This window comes from Terrapene carolina, unplaced genomic scaffold (assembly GCF_002925995.2).
Source record: "Terrapene carolina triunguis isolate 2854851 unplaced genomic scaffold, T_m_triunguis-2.0 Scaffold604, whole genome shotgun sequence".
Taxonomy (NCBI): domain Eukaryota; kingdom Metazoa; phylum Chordata; order Testudines; family Emydidae; genus Terrapene; species Terrapene triunguis.
The window spans coordinates 141,984-164,168 of record NW_020664955.1 but is presented as its reverse complement, the minus strand read 5'-3'; the positions used below and the strand labels follow the sequence as shown (position 1 = coordinate 164,168).

At 50.9% G+C, this 22,185-nt stretch overlaps 1 protein-coding gene across 1 annotated transcript in view; it reads left to right on the top strand.

The window, feature by feature from the left end:
- The first annotated feature begins 5,031 nt into the window (after positions 1–5,031).
- Positions 5,032–22,185, top strand: part of SPDEF (SAM pointed domain containing ETS transcription factor) — a 21,825-nt gene continuing 4,671 nt past the window's right edge. Inside the window, exons 1-2 of the mRNA XM_026659167.1 lie at positions 5,032–5,125; positions 20,110–20,601. Coding sequence (XP_026514952.1) covers positions 20,136–20,601 — 466 coding nt within the window. The 5' untranslated portion in view covers positions 5,032–5,125; positions 20,110–20,135. The remainder of the gene's footprint in view (positions 5,126–20,109; positions 20,602–22,185) is intronic.

The following is a 22,185-nucleotide window of genomic DNA, read 5'->3' as shown; positions in this document are numbered from 1 at the left end:
TGGACTCTAATTACAAAGCGCTCATCGAAATGAACAAAGAAAGCTCGCCTGCAGCAGCCAACACTGTAATCTAGGGGAAATGGTCTCCCCCCGATAAGATAACATTGATGTATTTCAAAAGGAAGGCTGAGCCCCCTGAGTCGGCGATAACGTGGGAATGTGCATGGGGCCCGTGTGCCAACGTTGCCGCCACTTGCTTGTGGCACTTTAATGCACGGCCTTCCTTTATTTTTACTAGCAAAATAGCTTTTTGATTGTGCGCTTATCTGGGCTGTGGGTTTTAAAACCCATTTCTGTTGGCACAGGCCTGATGGAGAAAATTGAGGACCTTTCCCCTCCGGGACCCATGGGTCAACCGCAGCCTGAGCTGTTGCTGGGGGAGCGAGTCTGGTGCGTGCGTCCCGGGCTGCTAAGTGGCACTTTAACGTGTTCCGAAAAGCAGTGACGAGTTTGCACAGTTCCTTCTGGGATAACAAAGAAACATTTGTTCGATGCTGGCTGTTTTCAGTGGAGATCAGAGATTTGCTCTACGCAGGGGCTAAAGAGCAGCTACGCATCTCTCTAGTCTATAGGAAGTTAGGTTTGGACTGAGAGCTTGGGCAGCCTGTTCTTAAAGGCACAGTGGGCTTGATTCTCCCTCCACTGCCTCCCACCTTGCAGCCTTTTATCCCCGTGCAAAGTGGGTGCATAACGTGAAAGGAGACAAGAAGCGAAGTTAAAGGCAGAGGAAAGAAAAATAGAGCTCAGAAGGGAAGCTAGGAGACTAGAAGAATGGGGCAGGATGGGATTGCTGCTGGGAAGGAAAAGATTGACTAAAGGGAGGAGAGCTCCTTGGAATGTGGCTCTCTGAGTGGGAGCGCCTGCTAACTGCTACTGTTGGAAGTGGTGGCCCCAGCACCACAGGGCAGCCAAGCCTCAGCCCCTGCTATGCCAGCCCTGGCTGTTCAGGCTGGTTTAACCCTCAGGCAGCTAAACTCTTCTGAGAGCTGAAAGGGGAGGGGATCCAAGGGGACAGCCCTTTTCTTTTGAGAAGCGTTATCTGTTGATGATGGACCTAGAGCAATTGCCTTGTTAAGGTCTTGGGAATATTTGCTTCCTACATAAGCATGGTGGTGGGTGGGGGGAGGGATGACTAAAGTGGTTTGTGTGCTGGGAACTGTGCTCAGCATGTCTAGACGCGTGTACAGGTGTGTCTGTGCACACATATATGTGTATGTCCAGAAGGATTCGCTGCTGAGTATATGGACCACATGTAGGGTGACCAGACAGCAAATGTGAAAAATCGGGATAGGGGGTGGGAGGTAATAGGAGTGTATATAAGAAAAAGACCCCAAAATCCGGACTGTCCCTATAAAATCGGGACATCTGGTCACCCTAACCACACGTGTTGGTGCCTACATCTGGGCTTGCTTTTATTTTCCTGGATGTTGGTCTGTATCTACCCACATGTACATGTGTGTGTATCTACACGTGTGTGTGTACGTACATGTGTACATACTTGCACCTGTTCTTATATAGATTTGGATTTGTGTGTCATTGTTCTCACATACGCACCGATCTGTAGTTTATATGGAGCTGCATATTTATATATTCTATGGACGTCTGTTTGTGTCCTTATGCATCTCTCCATGTGCATATGAATGTGCTGTGTATGACCTTTGCATGTGCATGAATATGTGAGCCTGTCTGTATATACGGAACCCTGGGGATGGTTACAGATGAACTTGCTTGCTTGTGTGAATCCAGATATAGGTCTACACTTGCTTGTAAGTGTATGTAAGGATTTGTCTGTATCTGGCCCTTGATATGTGGCCTGAGCTTTTGCACACGTGGACCTGTTTACACATGCAGTTGTACTTGTGTCTGTGTGTAGCAGCTGTAAGTGTCTGTACGGCTCTCGTATGTCTGCATGCGTAGCCTCTGTGTCTGGGTACACTGGGTGTCCATGCATGTGCAAATAGTATGTGCTCACCTGGCGTGTGCCATGCATACTTTTGTTTGATGTGACAGCCCACGAGGCGAGCGCTTCTTGTGACTGGGACGAGGGGAGGTGTGCGCTCAAGGATGTAAACAAACATCTGTGAGCCTATCAGCCGTGTGTGCCCTGCAGTGCTTATCATTCGCAGAGCCTCTGCGCTGGCTGGCTGGACAGTTACTAGGGATGGGACTTGCATCAGCCTGAAGAAGCAAAGATGGAGCCTTGCTTGGAAAGCAGGGCTCCGATAAAAGCTTGGGTGAGCGGGAGCAGGGGGCTAAGACTTCTGCACTCATGATCCTGAGAATTGGTTAGAAGGATGTGGGATGCTGCCGGTAAGTGCAATAGATGGGCCGATGCCAATCCAGACATCTGTTGCAGGATGTCCTGGTGTCCAGGCTGAATTGCGATATAGCTACGTATGTCCTGCCAAGCTCATTTTGTCTTGTGGTTTCAGCTGGATGCAGTGGGCCTGAGCTACCTCTCACCTCTTGGCTTGATTCCTCTGGCTTTCGCAGAGTTACTTTTGACTCGCCCTGGTGTGGGAGACTCAGACCCAGTATTCGTCTTCGCTCCTCGGCCCTATCCTGTCAATCAGCTGCCATACTCTGTCCCATATGCAGTAGCAATTCAGTGGGTGAAGAGCTAAAGAGGGATGATACTATAGACATGCAGTGTATAATTGCTGATTACCATTTACCCCTTAGCAGCGGGCCTGGTCATGTCACACACCGGAGCAGGGCTCTGCAGTGCTGGGGACACTTGAGTTGATTAAGAGGTGGCTGGAGAAGCCTTAATTCTGAATTTGCTGCCATTCAGCTTGGGCCCCTCAGCATCTGTTGTGCGGGGATAGATTTATCGCATTTTGTAGCTCATATTCCAGAGAAAGAACTGGGCCCCTGAGACCGGAAGGGGAGTGGATCTATGTGAAGAGGAGCCAACAGAATCCGAGGAGATGGTTCTGCGCCAAAGGGTGCAACAGAACTAGAGGAGACTTTTAGGGTTAGAGGCTCCAATAGAGTCAGGAGAAGGGGCTCTGTATCTCACCCAGCTGGGCAGCACTGACCCCATGGCACCAGTGGGGTGTTGATGCCCTCACAAGAGTGCAGGGCCTCCCTTCCAAGCCGCCCATGTAATCTGGGCGTACGTAGCAAGGAACCTTCTTATCCCCCTTCCACGCCAGCCTACGAGGACCCTGGGTCTCCTCTCTTGAACAGGGCTGGCAGCCAGGGTCCATCGAACCGGCAGCGGTTCTGAAGGGGTTAAAGGTTAGACGGGCAAGGCAGTGGTGTTGTGGGGAGGGTGGGCAAGGGGGGACGGGGAAAAATTCCCGGCTCTGAGTCCCAACAAGGGCACGTGCATGAAGGATCATCCCCCTAAAGGGTTAACCCTGGGCTAGGTTATTCAAACACCTCCAGCTGAGGTAAGCACACTGCTTGTTTGTTCAGGTAAATAAGGAAGGAATTAGATATAATGGGCAAAGGAGGCATTTACTGAACACTTTGCATTCTAGCGCTCAGCGTCAGGGTACATACCTAGAGACAGATGCCTTTAGCTGAGTGCATTTCTCCATAGCCCACCGCTTCTTTCCCACGCCTCCTCCATCCCGTGGAGGTCTCTTCTGGTGGCACTTCTCAGAGGGCTGATGCTTCCCGGCACACTCGGCCTCCTGCAAACAGTGTCCGGGTGAGTGACACAGGGGTAGGGTTCTCATCCCACTCCCCACGAGCCAAGTCCTGCACCCCCAATCCGCCTCTCTGTCCCCTCCCCATGCCTGCCTGAGACGCTGAAGGGAAGGGGAAGAACTTTTCTAGCCTTCTTTCTGGATCGATGCTACAGCTGAGAATCCGCACATCTCTGCACACCTAACGGGTAAGTCCGGCTAAGATCGTCTCGCTTCAGTGTTATGTCTGACTTACCCTCCATGGTGTTGGAGGGTACACCCTGGACCCTAAGATCTCCTAGGTCTGTTCCATCTCTGCTCTGATCCAGACCTTGCTCTCTCGTCTCCTGTCCTGTGTCATCTGAGGTCAGCTGACCTTTTCTCCCCCTTGTTTTGAATGACCTGGTGAAATATCTGGGGTGGTTCTGAGATATTTCCAGGTTATCCCAAAACTTCCTACTTCAGGATTTCTTGCACCTTCCTCTGAAGCAGCTGGGATCAGCCACTCCTCGGGAAAAGATATTGATCCAGTAGATGACTCCTACAATCCTAGGGGGGAAATATCCAAAAACACAAATGGGAATTAGTACCCAACTCCTCCTGAAAGTCAATGGGAGTCGGCATCTAACTCTCATTGGTGCCTTCAGAAATTAGAATGAGGGACTGGGGGGGTCAGGACTCCTGGGTTCTGTATCTAGCTGCATTGCTATATGACCACTGACTTCAAAAAAAAAATCATGCCTCAGTTTACCCAGCTATGAAATTTAGACAATAACGCTTGCGTCTGGGAGTATGCGAGGGCTTAATTGATATAATTATGTGCATTGATTAAATAAGTGCCCTTGGAGAACCTTGTGTAGATGGTCTATAGAAGGGTTAAGTATTGTTAGATACCCGGTTATATAAATAATGACAATTGTTGGTATACAGATCGCCAGGTTTCAGTGACTGGCTTAGCTAACCTGGGCATGCAAACGGCTGGGGGCATATTTGTAAAAGGACAGCGGGTGCTGTTAACCCTTTTAATCAGACCGCCTGTGTCTCAGGGCTGCCCTTCACGTTTTTCAGTGCCAAAGGCAAATTGGCTCTGTGTCTGATTTTTATGGTTATGCTCGGTTAGTGAAACACAAATGACACCTCTGATGCCAAATCCCTTACAATACCGGCTTTCTCATGGGCAGGTGTCTCTGCGGGGCAAGCGACTTGCAGGGGGAGGCATGTGCTGATATAAATAGGGGCTCTCCGGATTTTGATGGGGAACACCAAGCTCCACCGCTCCCCTGGGACGGACACACACACAGGTCGGTGCTTAATTAAGACGGTCAGCTCGCCACTTCCCTCCCCTTTCTGCTGTTCACCTCCCAGTGGGAATGGAGAGACGGCAGGTGGAGAGGGCGGCTTGACCCGGGCCGCAGAGATCTGTGTGAACATCAAAGACGGCACCAAACAGGGGCTCCGTCACCCAAGAGTCTCTGCATCGGGTGCAGGTAAATGAGTGGGGATCTGTGTATTTGCCGTCGTTGGAGGGGGCGGGGGAGGAACACTGATCTGTGCTCTCTTTTTAATACCCCAACGATAATTTGTGGAAAATTATTATTCAGCTAGGAAGAGAATTGCCCAGGAGAAAGGTTGTCAGCAAGGTTCAGTGAAAGATGGAAGGACAGAAGAGAGAGGAAAAATCTTTTCTCAAAGTCCTAAATGCAACAGCACCCAGACATATTTCCCTACCATCCTTAACAGGCCATGTGCCTCCCTGGCAGTCAGTGGAGTTTGCATCAGAGATCAATACAGCGCATTGACACCAAAGCTTTCGGGGCACAAAGGGGATGCAGCTGTGACCGTTTCTTAGGAAAAGGAGAGAATGGGAGGGAACTAGACTGGATTCTATATCCTGAGATTCCTATCCTCCCCTGCCCCCGTGAAGTGGAGGAAACCTAGACAAGACATACTGATCACCAACAGTACTCCACTGCTGAAATCAGTCCAACCGGCCTGTCTATAGTCCGGGCTCTTCCCATGTCCAGGAGATGCACTGAGTGAACAGGACAGGTCTGGATCACTTAAGTCTGTGAGGCTACAGTGTTTGAGGGACCCCCGAACCTCACAGTACTTTGTTGGCGTTGTACTGGCCCATGTCAGTTTTGTGCTCTCTGGGAGGTGACCCCACAACCCTGAGGGTACAGGATGTTGTTTGATCGTGTATGCAGCTCATTCCATCCTGGAGCAAAAAGCCAGGCCTAGTATGCCTCGCACCCCTGTTCTCAATTCAGCATGCTCAGACCCCCCCTGGATCCAGAACCAGGGACAGCTCTCAAATGAAGAGCTTCTGAGTCCTTGCTCTGAACATCACGGGCCAAATTCTGCCCCTGGTCCCCCCTCAAACAGCCTCAAAGAGAGGGAGTTTGTCCACGTGTGTGAGAGACGGATGGATTTTTACAGACTGTGCTGAACCCTCTGGCACCCAGGCCCCTTCAAGGTATTTCAAGATAAGCACCCCAAAATGGAGGCACCTGGAATCACTGATCGCTTGTGGAATCCTTGGCTGTGAGCTGCCTTCCGTGAGGTTGTCCTGGGTTGGTTTACTGTGGCCCCTTCTCCCTTAGCCCTATTTGGTTACGGGAACACCTAGAATCCACTTTCATAGTTAATCTGATGGCCCCCAATAAAACCATCTCATTTCCTTCTCGCCACCAGATGTCTGGCTGGCAGAGCAAACAGGCTGGTAATTATTTCGTACCCAACCTGCTGGACTTTGACAGCCTTCATTTCCAGGTGCTCCCAATTCACAATCAGATGAAGCTGACTCTGTCCTCAGGCCGATTCCACTGAATCCGAGGTAACCCGTATATTTCTAGAGTGCCTGTCCCCTTGGGACATCAGAGCCAGTGGTATCCTAGTAACCCCATGCTCCTGTCAGACAGGGGTCTGGAGCGCATGTGTCCAGCACAAGGTGAGAAGAAAGGGACTGAGAGACAACCTCAAAGTCAGTTGGTGAGGAGCAGCAGGATAAAGCAGGGATTATTGTACTCCATTGGGAATGGTGATCTGGCCCGACTGAGCTTTCCCAGAGAGGGTTTATCTGGGATGAGGATGGAGGCTGTGGAAGAGGTGGGGTTCTCTTTCCGGGTGGCTGGGGGGAGCTGTGTAGATGTGGGGAGCTGGAGAGCAGGGATGGGCCCAAACAAAGACTCCAGTTCCAAACAGACTCGGAGGGCACATTGAAGCCATACTGAGCAGCTGAACCAAAACCCTGGATCCAAGCAGGACGTTTCACAGACAGCAGGGGCGTGATTGCTGATGCACCTGAGGACCCTGGCCACTAGGGGTGCTGTAGTGCAGCCTCCTGTGGAGGTGGCATAGCCACCACGGGACCAGAGCCAAGGCCTGAGGTTGGGGAGAGTTAAGGCTGGCTGTCATTGCAGCAGTTTTGAAGAGCAAAGGCTGCTGTAGAGAGGACAGCTGAGCCAGCCATTGGGTCTTTGGAGAACTCCTGCTGAGAGGTCGGGGGGGTCATGGGAGTGGGGAGGGATAATTTAACAGGTGAGCTTTGGGAGGTGAGCATGGACATGGGGAGAACTTGCACAATGGGTGGAAACTTGAGTCTTCCCTGGGGTGCTCATTTGCAAATCTTTCCAGGCCAAGGTTTGCAGACTCAAGAGTTGCAGGCGAGTTTTGCAAAAGCTTTTGCCTCTCTTGGTCATTAGCTGACCTGAGTCTCTGGGCTTCAGAGGTCTTGCGTCATTGCTCCCAGGTTAGACGCTCTTGCTTCTCTGACCAGCTGGTCCCAACTGGGGAGGGAATGCGTGGGAGAAGTAGGCAGGGCCAAGCAGCTCAGCCCCCAGCTCTCTCCCCCTGGGACTCTTACGACCGGGCGTAAGGCTAGCCTTGGGGGCTGCTGAACCAGTTACCAAGGGCGACACCTGCAAATCCACCCCTGCAATTGGGGATCGTTGAGATCTCTGTGGCCCGCCAGATCCCTTGGGCTCACGGCATGGTGCAGGCTCAGAGAGCTGGGGCACTGGCCTATGTGATACGCAGAGAGTCTTGAAATTGGCTCCTTCAGCGTTGCCAATGTTGTCTTTCAAAAATCCGGGACGTGCCTCCTAGGGGCAGGGGTGCTGGGCCAACTTTGAGTGGCGTCGCGACCTTGCGCGCCAGGTCACATCACCAGCAGCCTCCCTGTCGCATTCTAAATCGGTCCGGGATGCCTTTGATCCCGTATTGCAGCCGGGGGTAAGCACCACTGGAGTGGCCTGGGATAAAAGGCGTCCCGGCCTGATTTAGTAAGGGACAGGCGATTTTTTATTTAAAGAAGGGATGTCCCTTATAATTCAGGTCTGTTGGCAATCCTAGGCTCCCTCTGCCAGCCCCCCTGCCAAATGCTCCGCTCCATGGGCATGGCCTCAAATGTCTCTCCCGGGGGGGTGTGTGTGTGTGTGTGTGTGTGTGTGTGTGTGTGCAAGAGGAGAACTGTCAGGCCCTCATGAACCCTGACATCCGAATGGAGGACTGTGCCTTAATGGGGCTATGGGGTCCCAGCACTGCCTCTCTCCTGCCCTGTGGGAACAGCTCATGGAGGGGATCAGCTGGAGAATGGGGCTTGGAATCCCCCTGCTGGCAAGGCTGCTTCCTCGCTCCCTGCTGCAACGGGGTCATAAATTGGACCGTTAGCCTCTGGGTACAGGAGAAAACATGCCCGGGACCTGCCTTTGTCATGTGGCCCTTCCCAGGCAGCACCAGAAACTTGGCACAAGGAGAGAAAGCCCCGGCTGCCCCATCACCCGCATTCTTACTATGCAAAGCAGTTCAGCTAATGTTCCTTGGAGCCTAATGCCTTGAGGCATCCTCCTCATTGATACATTTACCTACCTCGTGCTCTCACTGGCTTGCCTCCCGCAGGCAGTTATTCCTCCATCTCCCTTTAGCCCTCTGAGAATGAAGTGCTGGGTGCTCTCCAGAGCTGAGCCATTGGGCCAGCGCTGAGGATACAGGAAGGCAGGATGGATCTCCAAAGGGCCACATTAGGGGGGCTGGTAACTTTGTCCTGCTCCCTTTGGGCACAGAGAGAAAGAAAGAGCTAGTAATATTTTTTTCATATATAATTGTTTTGTTTTTTTTAATGGGAGGCAGTGATGTCTTCTGCTTAAACCATCAGATCGAGAAGCCGGACTCCTGGGTTCCTGACTTTGGCATTCACTCCGTGTGTGACTTTGGGGCGAGTCACTTAAATGCTCCGTGCCTCAGTTTCCCCTTCTGCAAAATGGACATAACAACTTTTGCCAAGTGCTTTGAGATCCATAGATGAAAAGTGCCACCAATTGTTAAATATTATTTTTAGCCTTTGTGATGTGTTTGCTGAGTTCCTTTCCAAAGTCTCCTTCTATTTTAAAAAACAAAAAACCCTCCATAGGAGCAGCCTATTAACACTCTCCTATCCTATGGGGGCTTCAGACATGTTCCAACAACATCCATAAATTTGGATATTTTAATCCAAAACTTCTTTGTACCCACCGGGTCTGCAGGATTGGGCTGGAAAACTAGGAAGAATGGGCTCCCTTGTGAAATTTCTGGGGATCTTCCCTCTTGCTGGGGCTCAAAATACAGAGGAAACAGCCTTTCTTCCTCATGATTTTTCAGGGGGTCAGCTTATGTTCCTAACTGGAACCCAAAATACAGAGCCAGCATAGGGATGAAAGAACTGGGGGGGTGGGCGGGGGAGGAAGAAATGTAGTTTGGTCAAAGGTTCAGGCTCAATCTGATTTTATCCACTTTGGTTTGCCTGACAGTGGCATATACCTGTCTTTTCCAAAAGCATTTATGGATGCTGGAAAGAGACAGCAGCGTTAAACACCACTTTAGCTCCCTTAATCCCACATGGGCTGCTAAAATACGCCAGGTTCTTCTCCAGTGTGCGGTCTCTCCTCTTTCATTGTCTGAGAGGTCTAAAACTTCCTGCTACAGGAGGGTCGGAGACACAGAACTGGAACCTGGTTTTGGAACGCTCCCCGATTTCTGGGCTGTTGTTAGTTCAGTGAAGGTGAGAGAGAGCCTAGGGAAACAAACAAGTTTTGTGAAACCCCAAAGATTGTCGAGGTTTCCTACAATCCCACATGTTCCCAGGCCTCCCTGTCCCCTACTTAACACTTCTGCCTGTTTGCATGCAGTCGACAACAGTTGGGAGTGCTATCTGAGCTTGCCCTAACCCAACCTGTTTCGCTGCGGATTTAATTTTAATTAATGAGCTCATTGTTTAAGGTAGGTTTGTTCTTTGCTTTCAAAGGGCTTGATCCCAAGTCTGTTGAAGTCAATATCAAAGATCTCATTGACTCATCGGAGGAGGATCATCATAATACAAATAATACCTACCTCTTAGTCACACAGAGATCTCAAAGCACTTTACAAAGAAGGTCCGTACCATTCTCCCCACTTCACAGAGGGAGAAACAGAAGCCCCGGGCGTGAAGTGACTTGCCAAAGTGGCTGAGCTGTGAACAGAACCCAGGTCTACTGAGTCCCAGTCTAGTGCTCTGTCCACTAGGTCACACTACCTCCCCTAGGCCTTATGTGTATTGATGTTCTGCACGGAGTTGGACCTGCAGCACACTGTTCAGATCCAAATTTCCCCCAAAAGATGATTAGAGCTGAGGTTTGGGCATACCTCTGAGAGCCACAGTCCAGCTTTCGTTAAAGTGAATGCTAAAACTCCCATTGGCTCATTCAGCAGACGCTCCCAAAAGCGATCAGGCAAAATGTTTGGGAACGATTTGGCACTAGCTGTGTCCCAATGTAAGTCCCCCTGCCCCTTGGGGGCACCCTTCCCTATTTGAGCGGGAGAGTTGAGTGAGCGAGAGTGAAGTGTTCATTCCTGGTGCGTTTCCAGCCAGCTGAACAAGACGCAGTGTGTTGCTGGTGTCCTAGCAAAGTCAGGCTGAGCATTACATGCAAAAATCACATGATTTTTCTTTGGCTTTGTTGCCTCGCACCCTGCAATTGGCTGGTGCCCTTCTTCGAAGCACCCATGCTAGCGTGGCCCTGATTAGTAGCCCCATGGATGTATGACGTGCCAGCTGTTGTACATTCTCATCTAGCTGGGTTTTGCTTAGTAGTGGGCTGCACCTGGGTTCTCTCTGCAGGCTCAAGAGTCTCAGCAAAGCTCTCTGAGCCTTGTGAGTGAGTCTGGTGTTTGTAGCCTCCAAACCAGATGAGTTTCCCCTGCTTTGGAGCTTTGGCTTTGCAAACATTTTGCACAGCATTAGTTCCTGCTGTAGGATTCGGTTTAGGAACCGTCCCTGCTCCTGGGCTAGCAGAGCTAAACTTTGCATCTAGAATCTTAGTGCCCTGACATTTCCAGTGGTATCTCATCAACTGGAATATCCCACCTCTGCCTCATTCTTTCTTTAGTCAGCTATCCATTAATGCTTTTATATAGTGAGCTCCTTAGTTGGAAGGTGCTATAGAAGGGTAAAAAAGCCCCACCCCATCCCAAAGTCCTTACTCAGGCAAAACGCCCAATGAAGTCAAGGAGAAGGGGGAATCTCTTGTTCTCAGTCTTGCTACAGCTTTTCTCTGCTGGCAGAGACCTTCCACTCCCTCCATGCTGATGGAGGGTGTGTTGAAGGTGATGGTGGTGGGGGTGGGGTGGGAAGAGGGACGCTTTTTGTTGCAAGAGCGTTCTACTGAATTTTTTCCGCAATGGCTTGGAAAAAATGGAGGCCTGTGTTTTAAGCTGCATGCAGTTGTCATGTGGGATCTTTCTTCCTATCAAAGGCTTGCATCACATTAGAATTAATGGGAACTACATGGGCATATCAGAAGAGAATGAGGGTACAGCTGGAACTCACCTGCGCATGGCTAGGCTGATGTCATCAACATGATAAACAGCTTGCAGGTTTTTCTTTTAACACCATTTACAATCTATTTCACACTTTAAGGTGTGATTCTGTTTGTCAAATGACTGTGGAAAAATGGCCCCTTCTTTCCCATGGATCAGCTCTTGGTATATATTTAGAGCCAGAGCTGATGAACCTACTTTACCATATTAAACACCTGGTAGCCCTGCCACGCTGGCACAGCTAAGAGTGAGCAAGCTGGAGTCAACTCCTCATGCACCTTCATCTGCCCTGTTTGCAAAATTCCAGTATCACAGTTAATTGGCGCACCTGTGCACACCCAATGACGGCAAGGGGGTTTGCACTGATGTCAGAGAAAGCAGAATTTGACCTGCAGACCCTTCATGCCTGATTGTGATGCATAAGAAGGAAATACCCCAGCTTGACTCTCAGATCCAAGGGCTGGCAGTTGCAAACAATGGGACAGATGCAGATCAGTGTAGCTCCCTGTAGCCAGTAGAACTATACTGGTTTATACTAGCTGGAGATCTGGCCCAGGACCTTTCTACTTGTAAATGGAGCCCAGTTGGTCTGGAGATACTGAGAAGCAAGTCAGGAGCCCCTTGATGCAATTTTTACACTGATTTTTTTTTACAGTGACGCTTTAAGTTGTGGTTCTGATCTCCCCCCAGCTATTGTAGAGTTTGGCAAACAGCTGAGGTGGAACATAACTGTCTGCAGGTAATAAAGGGAGGAAATACCAAAGAGTCAGGGGAATTGTTTAGGGTAGTAAAAGGGATCATTAAATACAACCGAGGCTATGCCTACCCTTAAAACGCTACAGTGGCACGTTAGGGCTTTCCGCATGCTTCAAGCTTTCTGTGCTAGGGAAAGAAACCAAAAATTGTTGTTAGGGCAGCAGCTCGAGCTCAGAAACCCTCGGGCCTTGAGGGATTTTTATAACTTAGTGACAGTTTGTTTTTAAACAAAGTTCTTCTCCTAGAGACTAGAGTGTATAACCGTAAGGGAAAGAAGAGAGGAAGAAGAGGAAAAGGAAATAGAAAAGAGAGAGTTAAAATAGAGACATATTTGAGTGCTATATACCACTGCTCCCCGATGGGGTCATGGTGACCTCTGTAATTAACGTGCTGGAACCATTTGGTCAAAGGAATGATCCCAGCTGAGACTCTCTCTAAACTTTTATTACAGCTGCCTAATGCACCGAGCCCTGATGCCCATTTGTTGTCACAGGGCTTGTCTACTTGGCAAATGACTTGCCCAGCAAGCCAGGGTGTGAATCTGTCATCAGATCCCCTGTGGACACTGCTACACATAGGTGGCAGGTGACGAGGCTAGAGGGGGGCTCAGCTCCCCTTCCCCAAACATATCTACCAGCTCCCCAGTTTTGGCTGAACCATCCTGTGTACACGTCCGGCTCAGGAGCCAAACCCCCGCATACTAGCGCTAGTTCTCATTGAGCTACTGCGAGCAGAAGTAGCCATGACAGCATGGGTCATGGCAGCAAAGTCATGGCTCTAGGCTGCTGGTTTCAGGAGGGGTTGGACTCCGACAGCTAATCCGTGCCTTGCAATGACAACCATACACCTCTTTTAGCTCAGCGAGTGAACTATGCTGTGAGGCACTCAGATACTACAGTGACAGGAGACAGATAATTACCGGACGTAGCTGAGGGTGGTGGTCCTGGGCAGATTCTGCTCTCTCCAAGTTTGTTAGACTTTACACTGGAATTTATCTAGGGAGTGCAGTGGCCTTTGGGTTCCCTACCATAGTCTTTTGCTCCATGAACTCTGGGCCAAATCCCAGAATTGCCTTTGACACCAGTGGGGGGGGGAGGGGGAGGGGGGACAGACTTGGCACTGATCTAAAGATCTCTCCAAGGTGCTGGGGCAGAGGACAAGGAAGCAGAAAGAACCACACCCTTCTTGCGATTAACAACTGTTTGCTCATGCCCTGAGCTTGAACGCTGTCTCTGCTGCTGCTCGGCTGGGAGAAATTAGAGGGGTGGAGAAACCCCCCCCCCCCCCTCCACATTAGCTGCAGAGCTAACTTCTAGCATTAAATAGGGGTCGAGGTCTCCGAGGCTAAAGAGATGTGTGAGGCTGGAGGAAGGGGAAAGGGATAATGCAAGTGAGGGAAGAGTGAATAAATGCAAGGGGGAAAAGGCAGTAAGGGACAGAGGGGATGTGAGATGAAAGGAAAGCAGACAAACCAAGGAAAGAGAGAGCATGGCCTTAGAAACTAAAAATCCTGGGCCCAGTTTTCAGACATGGGCCATAACTTGACATAGCTTTATAGACTCCATTAGCATTGACTCCACTGTACACTAGCTGGGCGTCTGTCATCGACCCTGAAGGAGCTTCGCGGATGTATTCCAGTTGGGGGGGTTCGTCACCCTTGTATCGGTATATACAAGCTGACTGAGGAGCCCTGATCTGCAAACCCAGCCTCCGTGTGACTCCCTGGCCTTGGAAGCAGGGCTGCGGTTTGACATCTTGGGTAGATGCTGTTCAGGAGTGGACGTGCGAGAGGAAAGTTGAGCTTTCCCCGCAGTTGGTCCCTCCTTCTCCTGTTGTTTCGCTCTTGCTCAAAGCGGCTTCTCAGAGTAAATACTTCCCCACCTAGCCCATAAAGGCCTCAGCAGCAGCCTCCTGGGTGCCAAAGCCAGAGAAAATCAAACAAAGGTCCCCACCCTTAGAGTACAGCACGTTTTGTCAGATGATTACTCAGGCTTTTCTCTCCCACAGCCCAGAGGTTCTGCTCCTGGCCAGGTTCTGTTTCCCAGGGGCTCTGGCCTACAATTTCCCAGCCAGGGGTGGTGGGGTAGGGTGGAAGGAAAGGGCATGGCTGATTAGTTAGAAGTTTCACCTTCTTTCTTTGTCCTCTGTCCCCAAACTTGGCAATGGCCCTTAGGCCCTAGAGCCTTCAATTGGCACCAGCTGTGCTGGTTTTGCCTCAGTCTGTCTGTCTGTTTGATGTGCGGCTGCTAGTGTGAATACCGTGACTACTGGGCAGTAATCAGGTGTGCGTTTTTGCAGTGGCTCTTGCATCAGAGACTTTATAATGGTTTAGGGAACAGGGCTCCCCCCACCTCCCTCACAAACACAGATGTAGGTACATGTCCCTCCTAGCACTCCTGATCTCCTTTCTTGTAGTACCCAGCACTGTTACTGGGATCAGTTGGCCAGATTCTCTGCTGGTGTCAATCAGCATCATGCCATTGACTTCAATGGAGCTTCCTCAGTTGACACCAGCTGGAGATCTGGCCCCAGCAACTTTGGGGTAGTAAGTAAAACTGCATTATGGGATAGAACAGGGAGGTATGGCTGAGCTGCTGCAAATGCTTTGTGTACATGGAGGAGTGAGAACTGCTGCAGACTGCAACCAGTTTAGCCAGACCTGAGGGCTAGACTTTGCCCTGGTTGTGGCAACCCAGGCTTGCAAGATGTCTGGGACAGCTGCTGTGCATGAATGCACGTTGTTGCAGGCGCCGAGTGCACCAAACGCTGTTTTGCTTAGGGCCTGGAGAGAACTTGGGCAGAGAAGCTTGGAATTAGAAAGGGGAAGACCGAGATCCAGGGGAAGGGACAAGCAGGCCGCAGCAGTCTGGTCTGCCATTGTTGCAGAGCCCAGGAACATAACTGCATGCACTTTTTTTATTTATTTAGCCCTCTGCTTGTGGAGAAGGTGGTGCCGGGATCTAATCCCACTTCCAAGGAGCACCACACCATCTCGGGTTTGCAAAGGGCTTTCTCAGGGCTAGGGCCTCGCAAGCTGTTACCAGCTTCCCTTTTGTGCAGGGAGCAGCATGGGGCTGGATTTAAGGCTGATCTCTTAAAGTCTTCATCTAATCCAGAGCAAATAAACCAGAGGTTTGGAACTGCGCAGCATCTCTCAGGGAAACCTGGTGCCTCTTGGGAGGCGTGGGCCCCCCTAGCTAGGGACTCCCCAGTTCTGGCCTCCGGAGCATCAGAGAAAATGCAATATTTGCTGGGCAGCAGGGGGGTTAGCACCTGCTCTGCGGAAGATCACCTTACTGGGTGCCTGATCGGAAAGGCCAAGCCTGCTTCCGGGGCCGCTGTGACATTCCGACATGTTTCTAAAAGTCTCCTGTCTGAGCAAAATTCGCCACTTAAAGGCAGCCTAGTATTTCTGTATCTCTCAGGGCTATTGATTATTAAAGTCTATGAGGCCAGACCCCCACCTGACATAAATCAGCATAGCTCCATTGCCCGTCCATGAGCCGGGGCTATCGATGCCAGCTGGGGCTCTAACTCTGTGTGGGTATGTGATTGCGTTGTGCGAATATATGCGTGTGGGGGTATTTGCATGGTATGTGTGTGTGTATATCTGTTTATCTATATGTGCTAGGGACTTACCTGGGCCCCTATGACCGTAATACCCTCACAAACCTGAATGTGTTTATACCGTATACACAGGAGCAGAAGCTCCTCGTATAGTCAGCCTCTTCCTGCTCGTTAGTTGGGTCAGCACTGTTACACTGCAGCATCTGAGACCCGTGCGCAAAAGTAGTTACTGCCTTCAAGGGTTTGATGGTAGCTGTTTAGTAGGGCTGTCCTTGAATGATGGTTGCACCGTTGCGTGTTAAGGCTAGGGTTGCATGCACTGGGTTTCGTACTGTAGCCGGGGTTTCTTGTGAGCAGTGGGATCCACACACTGGCTTGTTATCGTAGGGTTGCTTGCGAGCGGGCCAGGCTGTATACGTTTTTTTTTTTTTTTTGGAATACAAGCACTGAAGCATTTGGAGCCAGGTTTTTCAGAAGAGCCCAGCAGGCTGGGGGGCCTCTTGAGCGCTGAGTCTTTGGAAAATCCGGCCATCACTGTGGAATGCCTCCCTTGCACATGGTGTAGGAAGAGGTTTGTTTTCAAAAATTGGGCTTTCAGTTATGTGCCGCAAAAAGCCCTTGGGAAATGTTGGCCTTTTGGGATTCTGAGGCCAGAAAGGAGCAGCGGGATGGCATAGTGGTCAGTGCATAGGATTTGGCGCCAGGACCTCCTGTGGTCTAACCCCAACTCCGCCACTTATTTTGCATGGCCTTGGGCAAGTCGTTTAATCGCCCAGTGCCTCAGTTTCCCTATATTCACTGCAGGGGGCCAGGACTTGACTTCAATGGAGAAACGGTGATTTACAGTAGTGGAGGCCCTGGCCCAAGGATAATAAAACTTCCCTCCTGGGGATAATTGGGGAACCTTTGTGAAGCACATGGGAGATGCAAGGCCCCGGGGAAGTGTTAAGCATTGCTGCTGTTAAAATCGTTGCAGACTTCGTTCCTGGCTTTGTCTGAAGGATGAGTTTAACTGTAACAATGTAAATCTTCCAGATGTCTCCTCCTTCCTCCCATCCCCACCCCTTCCACTGGCAAATCTGTGGTTAATGGGAGTCTAGCTTGCGGCTATTAATGACATTTAATTATCTCTTATTTACCAACCATCACTGACTGTAGGGAGCGGACATGGGACCAGCCCATTCGCTAGAAGCAGCAGAATGGAAATGAAATTTTCTTGGCACGTTGAAAAAGGTACAAAGATAGTAACACGCAGTACAGAACACTTTTTGATAAATAACATCTCTCCGACACAAAGGATACGTTTATTTGGTTAGAAGGGCTTGAATAAACTCAGGAGATTCACTGTTTCATCCTTCGTGTTAAAGGAACCCAATGAAGTAACTTCATTGCTATTTTTTTCTTGCTGCTTTTTTTTTTATGTAATACCCACTGGGAAACATCGCACTGAAATCTGCTTACCCACCGACGTTTTCCCATCCTCCATTGTACGTGGGTTTGTATATTGCAGGGTCGCTTGTGTGCTGGCCTGCTGCACGGACTGATTTGTTTTTGCAGGGTCTCTTTGGAGCAATGGCCCACAAGTACACACACTGCTTTGTTATTGTAGGGTCACGTGTGTGTGCCGTTATTACTGTTCATTATTTGTATTACAGGAGTGACCGTCATGGCGCCAGTGTGCTAGGTGCTGTACAAACAGAACAAAAAGATGGTCCCTGCCCCCAAAGCGCTTACAGTCTGTGATCTGTGTGCACTGGTTTGTTTTTGTGGGATCACTCATGTGTTGAGCTGGATGGTCTGGTTTATTATGGTAGGATCGATTGGCGTTACCCGGCTGTGTACGCTGCTTTGTTATTGTAGGGTCCCTTTCCAGCACTGGGTTGCTGTATTTTGAGAAAAAGAGCAGGGAATCATTTGTTGGGGGAGAGGAGGGGGAAAGGTGGAAAATCCCCATACAAAGAAAGACACGGGCCGTGCAAACAGCTATACAATTGACCCTGACGGTGCCCTTTTAATGGCACACTCATTTCAGAGGGCTCTTTTCTTTAAAGCCTCAGGACTCCTCTCAGGGCACTATCAGGCTTTCTCTTTTGATGGAGACATTTCCCGCGGTTGCCATGGAAATTCAGCAGGCTCCTCCTCTTCTCTGCAGAGTCCAGGGCTCCCTGTGTGCAGGAGACAGATGGAACTGGGCTTTTAAACATGTGCTCTGGAAAGAAAAGAACAAGTGCAAAAAGTTCATGCCAATGGGGATTGAAGGGGTTCGTGGCCAGGAGCCGTCAGCTGCCGTGTGCCCTGTCATCCGATTCATAGATTCCAAGGCCAGAAGGGACCAATGTGATCATCTAGCTGATCACACATATAACAGACCAAAGAACTGCCCCCACAATAATTCCCAGAGCAGATCTGTTAGAAAAACAGCCAATCTTGATTTTAAAAATTGTCGGCAATGAAGAATCCACCGCGACCCTTGGTAAATTGTTCCAGGGGTGAATTACTCTCACCATTAAAAATGTTTATGCCGCGTTTCCAGTCTGATGGAAACAGTGCCAGGGATTCTGAAATCAGAGGGTCTCCTCATGGAAGTGACACGAACAATGGGGTGCCTGCCTTATAACTGGGGCTCAGTCTAATCGCCAGCCACTCTGTGCAGGGTTTTTATACCATGCTCATCCCTGTGGGATCTGTGCTGCCAGAAATGCCAGGGCCTCACTCATTTAGGGTCTGAACTACTGTTGGTGTCCATGGGTTTCGGATCAAGCCCCTAATGACTGGAGATCTCATGACGATGGCATTGTAATTGTGTGAGCTGCCCTCGGGTGCAATAGTAGTGGATACATCAAGGCCTAGATCTTGTTAGAGAATCCCCATGGGGAGAGCAGTGTCCTTCAGGACAACACTCTCAGGCTAGGTCTACGCTGGGGGGGGCGACCTAAGATACGCAACTTCAGCTATGCGAATAGAGTAGCTGAAGTCGGTGTATCTTAGGTCGATTTACCTGGCCGTGAGGATGGCGGCGAGTCGACCGCTGCTGCTCCTCCGTCGACTCCGCTTCCACCTCTCGCCGCGGTGGAGTTCCAGAGCGATCGGGGATCGATTTTATCGCATCTACATTAGACGCGATAAATCGATCCCTGATAGATCGATCACTACCCGCCGATCTGGCGTAGACGTTCCCTCAGCCCCTGTCTACGATAGGGACCAGGCTTACAAAGGGGTTTAGGCACCTAACGATGCAACAAGGTACCTAGTGAAAAACACCTAAGCAGGTTACATGGCTAACTCCCAGTGACATCAACCGTTTCGTGGAGTCCAGCGGCCCTGGAACAGTTTCCTTACTTGGTGTAGATGAGCCCTGCGCCTGCTGGTGACGTGAAGCCCATGTAAAGGGCTGCTCTGTTGGTTACACTCAGATCATTTTTTATTATTTATTATTATTGTTGTTAATTTGTATTATTGCAGTGCCTTTGACTCCTAGTCCCAGACCAGGACCCCACCACGCTAGGTGCTGTACAAACACAGAACAAAAAGATGGTCCCTGCCCCCACTCGGATGGGCCTTGTCGCTGTTATTTTAACTGATAGGAGTTTGGAGGCCCAGCTTGGAGCAGATGCAGTGAGGGGGAATGTTCTGGAGTCCAACCTCTGCCTGAGATGCAGGGCTCTGTCTAACCCTGCCACAAGCAGCATCTCTCCTGCCCTGCGTTGCCTAGTGATGGGGAACGGCTGTGCCCGCTAATGCTCAGGTTCTTGGCAGAGATGCTCTCCCCATCCAAGTCAGGGTGCTCAGAAACCAGATTCCCCAGGCACACTCCCGTCTCTGGTTGTGTGTCCATTTCTTCCCAAGGAATGCGCAGTTCCCCACCCAAGGCTGATGGCTTCATTGTCCCAAACAGCTCACACCCCCCCCCACACCCCAGCCAACTGTGGGAAGGGGCTTATTTACTTCATACCATTTTCCTTCCTACCCCCTCCAGAAAGTTACCACCCTAATCAGGGATGACTCTCCCTCACGTTTGGTATCTGATCGTTCCAGGCAGATCGGCTTTTCCCCACTCCCCTTCTACCCCCTGATTGCCAAATGACCCAGAAGCGAAGGAGTCACCCGGGCCTGTGAAGAACGATTTAACCTGTTTTCATCTGGGGGTCTCTTCGGGCGTTGAGTGGCTCTTTGGAGGCTTCTTTCCCACTAACAGGCTTAGCTTTCCCCCTTTGTGCCTGACCACTGGGCAGAAAGGCAGGAATTCTTATCAAGCCCCAGCCCTTTCTGACTGGTGCTTGTTGGTTTGTTTCTCTCTCCACCCCTTGGTGGCTGACAGACTTGGAGACGCACCCGGGCAGAGTGATGGGCAGCGCAGGCCAGGGGCTGACCGCTCTGCCTCACGGCCGGATCGCCCCGCAGGACGCCCTGCTGCTGACCAGCCTGGAGAAGACCCCCGCCGCACAAGACCCCGATACTCGGAGCTGGAGCTCCCTGGACAGCCCCAGCCCCCCTGCCACGCCCGAGCAGACCCTGCCCACTTTCTACCTCCACTACTTCGATATGCTCTACTCAGAGGACACCAGCTGGGTGCCCAAGGGCCTGGGGGAGACTCCTCAGGGCAGTGGCCAAGGAGGCAGGGGCGAAGGGCAGAAGGAGCCGGAGCAGTGCCCCATCATTGACAGCCAGGGCTTGGGGCTGAGCCCCGACATGGACTACCAGGAGAGCCTCCACTTGGAGGAGCACTCGCTGGAGCAGGTGCAGAGCATGGTGGTGGGTGAAGTGCTAAAGGACATTGAGACGGCTTGCAAGCTCCTCAACATTGCAGCAGGTGGGTGCCCCTTCTGTCTCTCCACTTTTGCTCTGGGTGTGTGTGTGTGGGGGGGGGATTTAGGGGGCCAAGGAGAGCTCAGTGCCTTGTTTTGGAGAGACCGGAGGCTCAGGGGGCTCCAGACTGAGCTGTGAAGCTTGTCACCTCTTGCTTGCTGGTTCGGATTCGGCTCGGCAGCAGGTGAAAAGCATTGTTGGCTCTTGGTCCGGGATGTCCATGGAGTGGCTCGAGACTTCCTGGCCCTCCACAGTTACCAGAGAGCACCAGGATGTGCTGTGTACGCTAGTATCCACAGGGCAGCCAGCATTAACGGCTGGACCCAAAGCCCTTGGAAGGCAGTGGGAGTGTTTCTGTTGTCCTCAGTGAGCTTTGGGTCAGGTCCTAATTGTCCCCCTTGTGGGCACTCTCAGCAGAGAGGCCAAAGACTGACTGGGCCATGGAGGCTGGGCTCCTTCCTCACCCTTCACTGGGATTCCTCCAGGGCAGGCTGAGTCACGTTTCCAGGGGCCGGGGACGTCGAAGGAAAGACACCCCCACTGGCCTCTGTGTACTTCCCTGGCACAACACTCCTCAAGCAAAAACAGCCACGCGGATTCCTTTTTTCTGTTCAAACCCTTTTATTTGACAGAAATTTAAATAATCAAACCGTTCTGCTGGGTTGCGACAGAGTGAGTGGGGTGTGAGTGAGGCCCTGAGAGGGCAGCATCTGGCACATCTGGATCCCAGCAGTGCCACTGCCAAAAGTTTTCAAACAGGTAGGGGCTGGGGGTGGAAGAGTCTGAGGCCTGATCTCCACCTAAAACTTAGGTCGGTCTAGCTGCATTGCCCAAGGCTGTGAAAAATTTCACACTCAGAGCACTGTAGTTGGGTCGACTTAACCCCCAGTGTAGGATTCTTCCGACAACCACTGGAAAGGTGGATGACCTACATCAAGAGAAAACCCCCTTCTGTTGATGTAGGAAGCATTTACACTGCAGTGCGGCAGCGCCGTAACTCTGCTGCTGTAGTAGCAAGAGTGTAGTCGTGGCCTCATAGTTCCTAAATCAGTCTTCTAGATGCTTCCCACTAGCAGAATATTCTGGTCTCCCCAGAGGCCAGGGCAGCTGGATTCATAGGGACTAGCAGGTTTTCCCCATCTCCCATGTCTATGACAATGTGAAATATATTTCACTGGGTTGCACGGGGAATCTCTTCCCCAGGGGTGAAAAGTGTCTTTGAAGTCACGTGTGTTAAGCAAGTGGATGGCGGGTCAGAAAGGGAGCAGCCGGATGGGTCTTTCTTTCTTTCTTTCTTTCTTATTGTCCACTTGGGAGAGCTGGTGGTGGAATGTTGAGTGTCTAACAGAACTGTCCTCTTGGGTGATTCTTCTGGGGAGGTAGTGGGGAAGGGGATGGAGCCTGCTTTTCTTGACATCAATGGTAAAACTGCTAGTGACACCAACAGGGACCAGGGTTGGGCTGCAGGGGTGTGAAAGTCAGGGCCGGCTCCAGGCACCAGGCACCCAAGCACGTGCTTGGGGCGGCACCTGGTAAGGGGTGGCGGGAGGAGCGCGGCTCGGCATTCCACTGGGGGGGCACTCCGGCG